This window comes from Coregonus clupeaformis, unplaced genomic scaffold (assembly GCF_020615455.1).
Source record: "Coregonus clupeaformis isolate EN_2021a unplaced genomic scaffold, ASM2061545v1 scaf0140, whole genome shotgun sequence".
Taxonomy (NCBI): Eukaryota; Metazoa; Chordata; class Actinopteri; order Salmoniformes; family Salmonidae; genus Coregonus; species Coregonus clupeaformis.
The window spans coordinates 657,164-668,902 of record NW_025533595.1 but is presented as its reverse complement, the minus strand read 5'-3'; the positions used below and the strand labels follow the sequence as shown (position 1 = coordinate 668,902).

The window sequence follows — 11,739 nt, the reverse complement described above, 5'->3', positions numbered from 1 at the left end:
GAACATACAATGAAACGAGGTGTCTGCATGCAGTTTATGCTACCACACACTGTCAGTGGCTATATGAGTAGATATTAGGTGATAGAGCAGAATCAGTGTTTAGCAGTACCTTACTGACATCTTGCAATGAAGTATAAAGGCATTGGATGTTTACAAGCTATAGCCCAAAGAATCATATCTAATCATGACAAGCTTTAATATCCATATTAATTTAAACATTTCTTGCAGAATGTTACCTCAATATCCTTTATTTGCTCACTAGTCCCTGGGATTACTGAATGGCCGTTGGCTCTGAACATGTGGAGGAAATACATCTGGTTGGCTCAGGGGAAAGATTCATTAGCATTTCTTCTCACTTTTGTATTATTTCCAATAAAAATCATTATGATCTAATGAGACATGCAACATGTTGGACCAATAAAACTGAGACTTCATGGAAATGTAATGTAAAGTTTTTATTACAGTGCAATTAATAAACAAATATCAATTTCAGCCTCATTTGTGTCTCTTGATCAACACAACATAAAAACTGACATAACTCCCCAAAATATATACATTAAACATATATATGTAATGGAATATTTAAGATGAATAAAGTTCACATTCAGGTTAGAGTAATAAACATAATGTTTGCAATATTGATATAGTTTCCCTTTATGTAACACATGATTTCCAGTATTCTGTTTCTAACACTTTCGGGATGATGGTCACTAGAATCAATGCTGTATGTTATGGATTAAACTCATAACTGTTGATAGTGATTGACTCCAGACTGGAGGTCCAAGGACCGAGGACACACTGATTATTATTGTATTCTGTGAAACACTGATTCTGTAGAAGCTGACAAAGCCACTGCCTTTTCTTTTGACTTCCTACAAGCCTCTCAGGCTGGTGTTGACAGAACATTTGTGTGTCTGATTAGGATATAAAGGGCTGGACTCCAAGAGGCCAGTTAGACATTTTCTCTGCTTCTATGCTGGAAGTTGTCTCCCTGTTGCAACTTGTATTAATCCAGATTGATTTATGATTGACTTTATCAATGATTTCTCTTCTTTTTTGTTCAGAGAGGCACAAATATCATACACCCAAGACATGCTAACCTTTCACCATTGCAATAACATGGGAGGTTAGCATTTTGGGGGGGGAGTATGATATTTTCTCACTCATCATTTTTCACAATTCATTTAGGATGATCCATCCTCGTGGTAGCATCCACATTAATGTACATTAAAGTGTTTAGAAACATATTATATTCTTATTTACAATAAAAGTGACTGCAGAATGACACAATACATTTTTACCATTCATTTCTATTGGGCACAAAATAATCTGAAACACAACCAAAACAAACAGCAAATGCATCCAACAAGTTTGTAGAGTCACAAGCTTGATGTTGTCATTGCTAATATGGGACCAAATACTACACTTTTTACTACTTTAATACACATATGAATTTGTCCCAATACTTTTGGTCCCCTAAAATGGGGGGACTATGTACAAAACGTGCTGTAATTTTCTAAACAGTTCCCCCGATTTGGATTAAAATACCCTGAATTAAAGCTGGCAGTATGCATTTTAACCTCATAGTCAATGTTTCATTTCAAATCAAAAGTTCTGGAGAACGGATTCTAAAAAGTTAAATAAATGGCACTGTCCCAGTACTGTTGGAGCTCAGTGCACACAAGACATACTGTATATACCCCAAATACTTAAAATGCACCTCTTTTATTCACTTGTGCATAAAGCCCATCTATGTAGTTAAGGTGTGGTTCCTGGGGCCCTCTCCTGGTCACATTGACTTCAGCGTACTCACTCTCCTGCCCCTGGACCCTGTTCCTGTCCTGGGCTGCAGCTGGGGTCTCTTTGGGCCGTAGTTTGGAGAAGTCTATGTCACCATAGTGGATCTCTTCAGGCTGGTCTTCTGCAGGTTCCTCTGGTTTCTCTCCGGCTGTGGTCTGGTTAACACACACCGTCCCAACCGAGGAGTTCTGTGGAGAGAACACAGAGAGAGGAACAGGTGTAAAGTTCTAAGCTCAGTCATTTGTAAAACTCTAAAGTCAGCAGGTTACACAACACATACTGAGGGGATGTCAATGACAATGTCAATTAAACTGACAAAAGAAAATAATTACATTATGACAACAAATGAGCTCCAATCTACAGAAAATACTGTCAAAGTCCAACAGCTATTCTGTTATCATTCTATGTTCTCACAAGACGTAGCATTGCTATCAGTGTGGTCATCTCCCCGTGAACTTCCTCTAAAATGATGTTAACCTCATGGCTTTGGGTAGTTTCATCATTAATTCAGTAATTGCTTAGATACACTTTGTAGATGTGTTTTGAAAGTTGAGCCTTATTCCCACCTGTCCCTGTGGATTGTCCGTCCTTTCAAGTCCATCGGGGAGCCTAGAGTTTCTCCTCCTGGAAGACATTTAGAAAGGTATTCTGAATGCACTGAGAGGGTTTTCATATGCAAAAGCACAAACACAACATAAATAAATAGTTTTGCATTGATGCCAGGAATTGTTTTTACCATCCAAAAAGACTGATCAGGCTGATAAGCAGAAAGACCCCCAGAGTTCCTGCTGCAACCCCAAACACCATTGGGTTAACAGGCTCTTCTTGCCCTGAAAATACAACACATATTATGGTCATTTCTAACTAAAAGATCTCTAAAGTACACTACATGAACAAGAGTATGTGGACACCTGCTCGTCGAACATCTCATTCCAAAATCATGGGCATTAATATGGAGTTGGTCCCCCTTTTTGCTGTTATAACAGCCTCCACTGTAGCATTAAGATTTCCCTTCACTGGAACTAAGGGTTCTAGCCCGAACCATGAAAATCAGCTCCAGACCATTATTCCTCCTCCACCAAACTTTACAGTTGGACCTATGCATTGGGGAAGGTAGCGTTCTCCTGGCATCCGTCAAACCCAGATTTGTCCGTCGGACTGCCAGATGGTGAAGCAGGATTCATCACTCCAGAGAACCAGGTTTCCTATTCTCCAGAGTCCAATGGCGGTGAGCCTTACACCACTCCAGACGATTCTTGGCATTGCGCTTGTTGATCTTAGGCTTGTGTACAGGCTGCTCGGCCATGGAAACCCATTTCATGAAGCTCCCCACAAATAGTTATAGTGCTGACGTTGCTTCCAGAGGCAGTTTGGAACTCGGTAGTGAATGTTGCAACTGAGGTCAGATGATATTTACGAACTATGCGCTTCAGCACTCAGCTGTCCCGTTTTCTGAGCTTGTGTGGCTTACCGCTTCGCGGCTGAGATGTTGTTGCTCCTAGAAGATTCCACTTCACAATAGCAGCACTTACAGTGTACCGGGTTAGCTCTGGCAGGGCAGACATTTGACGAATTGACTTGTTGGAAAGGTGGAATCCTATGACAGTGCCACGTTGAAAGTCACTGAGCTCTTGAGTAAGGCCATTCTACTACCAGTGTTTGAGTATGGAGATTGCATGGCTGTGTGCTCGATTTTATACACCTGTCAGCAACGGGTGTGGCTGAAATAACCAAATCTACTAATTTGAAGGGGTGTCCACATACTCTTGTATATACAGTGTATATCTAATCTAACATTGTGCCCAACGTGCCTGTTTTACCTTTAATAGCCAGCTTCTCTTCCTCTGACTTCCCACGGCCGATACTATTTCTTGCTTCACAGTAGTACTGTCCTCCAGCACCAACAGTCACATTGAGGGTGTAACTCTGTCCAGATGCTTCCTGTGTTGGTTTACCCCCACTGATCTGGAACCAGGTGAAGTTTGTCACAGGAGGGTTGGCTGTACTGCTGCAGGTCAGATTAACACAGCTGCCCACTAATACTGGATCAGCTGGACTGATGGAGGCTGAGGTGTCCTTAGGAGAGACTGAGGGAGAGGGGCTCATTTAGAATGTATCTGGATGTGGTATATTGAATAATCTAATTAAAACCACTCTATGACAATCATCAGTGAAAACATGATAGAATGATCTATTCTACAGGAAACTGGGACTAATTCTTACATGAAACGTTAAGCATCATGGTATGTTCAGCTGTCTTGTTGCTAGTCCCTACTGGGTAGACTGCAGTACAAGTGATGTTCTTCTCATGATGAAGGTATGACAGAGTGAAGGTCACCGTGGAGAGAACTGATTTGGTTTGGTCTGGATTCTCCTGCAGTTGGTTCCCAGGTGTGAACTGTGTTGGGAGAGTCCATGTCAGCTCAGGGGGGTGTTCGGGACAGGGAGCGACAGCAGAGCAGTTCAAACTGACAGCGGTCCCTTCCTTCACCTCACCTGAGACAGTAATGATGGGACTGGGAGGCAAATCTGTAATACATTAAAAATAAATATATTTTACTCTGACAGTCACACTGTCTACTTGGTCTTATTCTACTCATATCATTTTAGAAAAGTTTATAAAAGTTAAATAGTCTCTGTCTTCTTACCCCTGACATCTATATTAACAGACTTGTCTGGGTCTGTTGCACGGTATGGTTGACTTTCAATCCTGAAGAAGTATTTATCAGAGTAACTGGTGTTTACATTGTAGAAGACTGTGGTGCAGTTCTTCTGGGACATGTTTCCAGTTATCTTCCCTTGATATTTGTTAACCGTCTTACTACTGTGAAATATCACAATGTCCTGACCTTCACCAAATTTTGTTGATCCTTTCAACCACACTCCAGACGTAAGTATTGTGCTGTTAAATGTATAGTCATTTTGGTCAGGAATATAAAATGCACATGGGATTTGCACACAGGAGCCAGTCAGTACATCCAGTCTATCTGGCATTTTGGCGATCAAATCTCGTTTGCCAAAACAGGCCAAAACACCTGCAACATAAAGGACAACATCAGGGAGGTTATGTGATCTTTTCAGTACAGTCACTCTCTCCCAATATTCTGCCTCTGCATCAAAACATATTAATTAATTTCAATGTACAGGTGATTCCTGATGTCCTGACTCCATGCCCTAAACTGGAGCATGGACATATCTGGAGCAAAGAATGTTTGAATCCAGAATATTAAACTGTACTTATCAGGAGTCAACTGTACACTTTTCTACACATTGAGACAGATGGGAATATAGCTCATTCCATGAAATATCATCACTTGTGCTAATTCCTCTGTCTGATTCATAACTAGTTGTTGCTGTGTGGAAGACTCACCTGACATAAAGAGGCCAATGAGAAAAAACATGTTCTCAGGACAAGCCATGTGAGAACTCACACACTACTGATCACCTGAAACAGGACAAACACATACTTACTGGTAGAGTATCTTAACTCACACAACACATTGCATTGAACCATCCCCATATCAAATTCAGTATGTCTTTCAGTTGTGAAGCTAATACATGAACGAATTGCAGTACTTTGAACATATTAAATCTAATTTCTTGTAAATAATGTCCTTTAATTTATTTTGAACATTCAAATTAACAGAAAATATAGTGAAGAAGTCGATACTTACCCTAGACGGTAACGTAAACTGTCTACAGGAGAGACTATCACACACCCATAGTGTGGTGTAAAAAACTAAAGTGATGAAATTCATGTGGCACATCTCACATCTCATCAGTGACGTACTTCCTAATAAGTGTATGAGACATTATTTCAAAAGAATAGTACAGTATTTATATAACAGGATGCTTGAATAATCTATGTGCTGGGCTTCCTTATCAATTGTGAAAGCATTGTTTTTACATTTAAGTGCTAAGAACATTGTCATTTTCTAATGAACCTTCTGCTCTTGCACAATTTGTTTCAGTCACTTGAAACATTGCAGAGGTGGCCTTAGCCATGTTTCACCAGTTTCAAATGAAATGGGCCCCAGCTGCCCACTGACTGATTCTCAACACAAAGTGAGTGTTAGCCACTGATTCAACAGCTTTATATGGCCTATATATTTCATTACGCCAGGAATGAAACTGTTATACAAAATAGGTTTTTAATTGTGGGATAATCATAATAAAAGCAGTTTATTTGGGGTGGGGGGGTAAATGTCCCTTTTTAGGGTTAGGAAAGTCAACAGCATTTTGAAACAGGCCCCCAAATTGCTAAATCCGCCCCTGAGACATCTATAAATATAATAAAGAAAACTTTAGGTAATATAACCATCTCCCTCTCCCCTGTCTCCCAGGCTTCAATGGAAATATCTGTGGGATTTGTTGTTGATCCATCCTCAGCCATTAAACTTTGTAACTGTTTTAAAGTCACCAATGGCCTTATGGTGAAATCAGTGGAGGCTGCTGAGGGGAGGACGGCTCATAATAATGGCTGGAACGGTCCAAATGGAATGGCATGAAACACATTACCACGAGCGAAACTGAGTTAGGAATGAAGCCTGTATCTTTGTAGTGACTGGGTGTATTGATAAACCATCCAAAGTGTAATTAATAACTTCACCATGCTCAAAGGGATACACCCATCTTCCAATAGGTGCCCTTCTTTGTGAGGCATCAGTTCAGCTTTTAATTTTTACTTTTTTTATGTCTAAAAACATTATTCCACATTAAGGGGTACTGTGTGTAGGCCAGTGACACAACATCTCAATGTATTCCATTTTAATGAGATATGTAAAATGTTGGACCAATAAGACCAAAAGATTTCATGGAAATTGAATGTAAAGGTTTTTATTACAGTGCAATTAATAAACAACCTTAAATTCAGTCCCAATTGTTCATCTGGTTTAACACTCAACATAAAAACTGACACAATAACTTCTAAATAGATATAAAGTTAAAATAGATAATATTATTATTCTGGTAACTGCACAAAAGATGCAGAGAAAAAGTGACTAGTAGATGTTAACACCATTCTGCCGTCATGTAGACATACTTCACCAACTTCCTGTCTTGTATCAGACCACTGTCTCTCCAACTAACTGTGTCTTCTCTCCTCAGTCATCATTGACTTTATATGGTCTTAAACTGCCTTCAGTAAGATAGTTGAACTCAGCAGTTCCTCTATACTGGAACCCATTAAACAATGCTCTGTGAACTCAACACTCAAAATAAATTGGCTAAAAATAAATTATACAAAATGCAGATAATCTAAGAGCACACAAATATAAAAGTAACTAAAGTACCAATTGAAAACTGATACATAATGACATTAATCTACATAAACACTTAATACCCCAAAATACTTAAAATGCACCTCTTTTATTCACTTGTGCATAAAGCCCATCTAGGTAGTTATGTGGTGGTTCCTGGTCCCCTCTCCCGACCGTGGCCTGGTTAGAGCACACCGTCCCAACCGGGGAGTTCTGAGGAGAGAACACAGAGAAAGGAACAGGTGTCAGGACAGACACTTCAGAAGAAGAATGACTTCCTAGTTACAGTTGGTTATACAACACAGTATTCATTCAATTCTTCCTTAAATGCACATTCTAGATGGGTTTTAAAAGATGACTCTAACATTCCCACCTGTCCCTATGAACTGTCTGTTGTTTCAAACCCATTGGAGAGTCTAGATGTTCTCCTCCTCCTGGAAGACAAGAATAAATCATTTAGGTTTTCATATACCTGGGATAGGATGAAGTAATCCTTCTACCCCCCAAAAAAATAAATAAATAAATAAAAAATAATACATTGTAAAGTGGTTATCCCACTGGCTATAGGGTGAATGCACCAATTTGTAAGTCGCTCTGGATAAGAGCGTCAGCTAAATGACGTAAATGTAAATTTAAATATACAAAAGCACAAACAGCATGATACAGTGGGGGAAAAAATTTATTTTGTCAGCCACCAATTGTGCAAGTTCTCCCACTTAAAAAGATGAGAGAGGCCTGTAATTTTCATCATAGGTACACGTCAACTATGACAGACAAAATGAGATTTTTTTTCTCCAGAAAATCACATTGTAGGATTTTTAATGAATTTATTTGCAAATTATGGTGGAAAATAAGTATTTTAATAAGTATAACACTGTATATATGTTTGCAATGAGACTGGGAATAGCTTATTACCATGCAAAGAACACGATCAGGCTGAAAAGGAACAGCAACGCCAAGGTTTTTCCTATAATCTCATAAACCTTTGGGTTAACAGGCTCATCTTGCCCTGTAAATAAAGCACATATTGTATGGTCATCTGTTCCAAAAAGAGGAAACATTTTGCACATTGTCTAATATTACAAATTGCACGTGTACTGTAGATGTACAGATGTAAGATCTTAATTTGACCAGTATTGTTGCAGCAAAATAATCCTGCAGCAAAAGTATTTTAACGTCTAGTCCATAATGTTGTTCCATTGATGGTTAGGCTATTAGCTCTCCAAAATTAGGCTACATGAAAAGTGCAATACTATTAATATAACCACTTTTTTGGTGCAGGTGTTCAGTGAATTTATGTAAATTCAAAGCTTATGTGCAACAAAATAGTGATCATATTAAGATCCTACAACTGTATCATACCTAGATACATATAGCAGGCATGCTTTATCTGGTCTGTTCCACAAAAACAAGTATATCTCTTCTACATTATATCTATCTATCTCTATATTGTTCTTAATGTTGTGCCATTGGTGATGATGTCAGATATTGTAAATTCCATTTATATGCAGATGACACAGTGATGTACTCTATTGCTCCAACAGCGGACCAAGCTTTAATGCAGTTGGAGTCTGATTTTAGGATACTACAGGGGTCTCTTTTACAGCTTAAACTTGTTTTAAACGCTAAGAAAACAAATGTCATGTTTTTTTCTAGGTCTAAACTCTCAATTAGAAACACTTTTGTAATCACTAGCTTGGATGGTACTCAAATCAAACAGGTCTCTGCATATAAATACTTAGGGGTATGGTTAGATGATAGGCTTTCTTTAAAAAAACATGTTACTGAATTGGGAAAAAAGCTCAAATTCAAGATAGGGTTCCTTTACAGAAACAGGGCTTGTCTGTCCTCCGTAAATAGAAAACAAATTGTGCAGGCTACTTTTATGTCCGTTTTAGATTATGATGATATTATCTATATGCATGCATCGGCAAACACATTAAAACCACTGGATGCTATTTACCATTGTGCACTCAGCTTTATCACGGGTGATAGTTACAAAACTCATCACTGTATCCTATATCAACATGTGGGTTGGGCCTCTCTATCTGTGAGGCGAGAGCAACATGCTCTCTTGTTAATTTATAAAGCACTTTATAAAGCAACTACCTCCATATTTTCGTTTTGTATGTTTGAAATGTTCTTGTCTGTATGTCTAAAACTGTACATGTCAACATGTTTACACAGGGCACAGCCGTAAAAGAGATCCAGGTCTCAGTCTGTTTTTCCCTGTTAAAATAAAGATTTAAAAAATATATATATATTCTACCTTTAATTGCCAGCTGCACTTCCGTTGACTTCCCACGGCCGTGACTATTTCTTGCTTCACAGTAGTACAGTCCTCCATCACCAACAGTCACATTGAGGGTGTAACTCAGTCCAGATGCTTCCTGTGTTGGTTTACCCCCACTGATCTGGAACCAGGTGAAGTTTGTCACAGGAGGGTTGGCTGTACTGCTGCAGGTCAGGAGTAACACAGCTGCCCACTAATACTGGACCAGCTGGACCGATGGAGGCTGAGGTGTCCTTAGGAGAGACCGAGGGAGAGGGCTCATTTAGGAATGTCCACAGTGAGGGAAAAAAGTATTTGATCCCCTGCTGGTTTTGTACGTTTGCCCACTGACAAAGAAATGATCAGTCTATAATTTTAATGGTAGGTTTATTTGAACAGTGAGAGACAGAATAACAACAAAAAAATCCAGAAAAACGCATGTCAAAAAATGTTATGAATTGATTTGCATTTGAATGAGGGGGAAATAAGTATTTGACCACTCTGCAAAACATGACTTAGTACTTGGTGGCAAAACCCTTGTTGGCAACCACAGAGGTCAGACGTTTCTTGTTGGTCAGACGTTTTCAGGTTTGCACACATCTCAGGAGGGATTTTGTCCCACTCCTCTTTGTAGATCTTCTCCAAGTCATTGAGGTTTCGAATCTGACGTTTGGCAACTCAAACCTTCAGCTCCCTCCACAGATTTTCTACGGGATTAAGGTCTGGAGACTGGCTAGGCCCTCCAGGACCTTAATGTGCTTCTTCTTGAGTCCCACTCCTTTGTTTGCTCTTGGCCGTGTGTTTTGGGTCATTGTCATGCTGGAATACCCATCCACAACCCATTTTCAATGCCCTGGCTGGGTGGGAAGGAGGTTCTCACCCAAGATGACGGTACATGGCCCCGTCCTCAATCACTTTGATGCGAGTAAAGTTGTCCTGTCCCCTTAGCAGAAAACTACCCCAAAGCATAATATTTCCACCTCCATGTTTGACGGTTTAGGGATGTTGTTCTTTGTCATTCCTCTTCCCTCTGGCAGCATTCCTCCTCCTCCAAACACGAGCGAGTTGAGTTGATGCCATACAGAGCTCGATTTCCGTCTCATCTTACCACAACACTCTTTCACCCAGTTTCCTCCTCTCCACGAATCATTCAGATGTTCATTGGCAAACTTCAGACGGGCATGTATATGTATTGCTTTCTTGAGCAGGGGGACTTATGGGCGCTGGCAGGATTTCAGTCCTTCATGAGTGTTACTCCAATTATTTTCTTGGTGACTATGGTCCCAGCTACCTTGAGATCTTACGACAAGATCCAATGATATGTATTAACACTAGATGACTGACAGGGTCCGCTGTTTGGACCACCACACACATATTTTTACTCCTCTATTTAAAAAAGATTTAGGAAGCTATAGAAATGCATTTTCTATCTACACTTTGTTTTTGACAAGTATATCTCTATTGCAGACAATGCAAACATTTGTATTATATTTTTTGACCTGCAATACTTCCTTCAGCAGAGAGACCCTACCCTTGCTCCATCTAATGATTGCATCTTGCAACTCACTGAACTGGTATTATCCAATACTGCTTCATCTTTGAGTCAGACTTTTTCCTTTAAATTCGGGGTGTAGTCATGGGTTCCCCCTTTTGCCCAACTATCCGAACCTGTATGTGGGACAATTTGAGGAAGCACTCATTTACAAAATAGAGACACACCCCTACTTTCTAGAACATCCTCCTATGGAAGAGATACATATATGTCTTTGTGCTCTGGGAAGGAAGTTAGCAGGAACTAAATTAATGCTAAACTCTGCTAAACGAGAGCTCTGAATATCTCAAATTCACCATGCAGTCTGATGAGAGAATAATAATCTACCTGGATTTATGGATCATCAAAGAGAATGATGCATTACATACAGACTTATACACAAAGCCAACAGACCGCAATACCTTGCTACGAGCGGATAGTATGCATCCTCCTCCCCTCAAGAATGGTCTACCATATAGCCAGTTATGCAGGGTTAAACTAATCAGATTTTGACAGCAATGCTAAGGAAATGACAGTTAAATTCAAAATGAGAGGATACAAGGACAAAACTCTTGATGCTGCAATGATGAAAATATCTCAAAAACCAAGAGAGGAATTGCTAAAAACTAAACCTAAGAAGAAAAACAACGCAACAGTGTTACACCAAGTGTTCAGAGAAAATGAAAGCAATCCTGAAAAAGCACTGGCATATTCTGCAATCAGACAAAAAATTGCACACACCTCTTCAAGGAACCCCCACTGGTGGTCTGTAAAGCGTGGTCGCAATATTGGGGATAGCTTGGTGAGATCTGACCTGCCCCCTGAGCCCCACTCAGACACTCCTGACACCCATTCCAAATGGGAACTGCAAATGTGGC

General features: G+C 39.7%; 1 protein-coding gene and 1 long non-coding RNA gene across 2 annotated transcripts; both read right to left on the bottom strand.

The window, feature by feature from the left end:
- Nucleotides 1-3,585: 3,585 nt before the first annotated feature.
- On the bottom strand, nucleotides 3,586-5,530 carry LOC123483509 (B-cell receptor CD22-like). Its single transcript, XM_045213696.1, has 5 exons — nucleotides 5,475-5,530; nucleotides 5,171-5,245; nucleotides 4,449-4,835; nucleotides 4,024-4,329; nucleotides 3,586-3,887 (listed from the first exon to the last, which is right to left on the bottom strand). Exons 2-5 carry the CDS (start codon nucleotides 5,217-5,219, stop codon nucleotides 3,586-3,588), a joined length of 1,044 nt encoding a protein of 347 aa, XP_045069631.1. The 5' UTR covers nucleotides 5,220-5,245; nucleotides 5,475-5,530.
- Nucleotides 5,531-7,209: 1,679 nt separating this feature from the next.
- LOC123483512 lies at nucleotides 7,210-8,005 on the bottom strand. Its single transcript, XR_006658286.1, has 3 exons — nucleotides 7,974-8,005; nucleotides 7,432-7,492; nucleotides 7,210-7,271 (listed from the first exon to the last, which is right to left on the bottom strand). It is a non-coding gene; the product is annotated as an uncharacterized LOC123483512 (long non-coding RNA).
- Nucleotides 8,006-11,739: the final 3,734 nt, after the last annotated feature.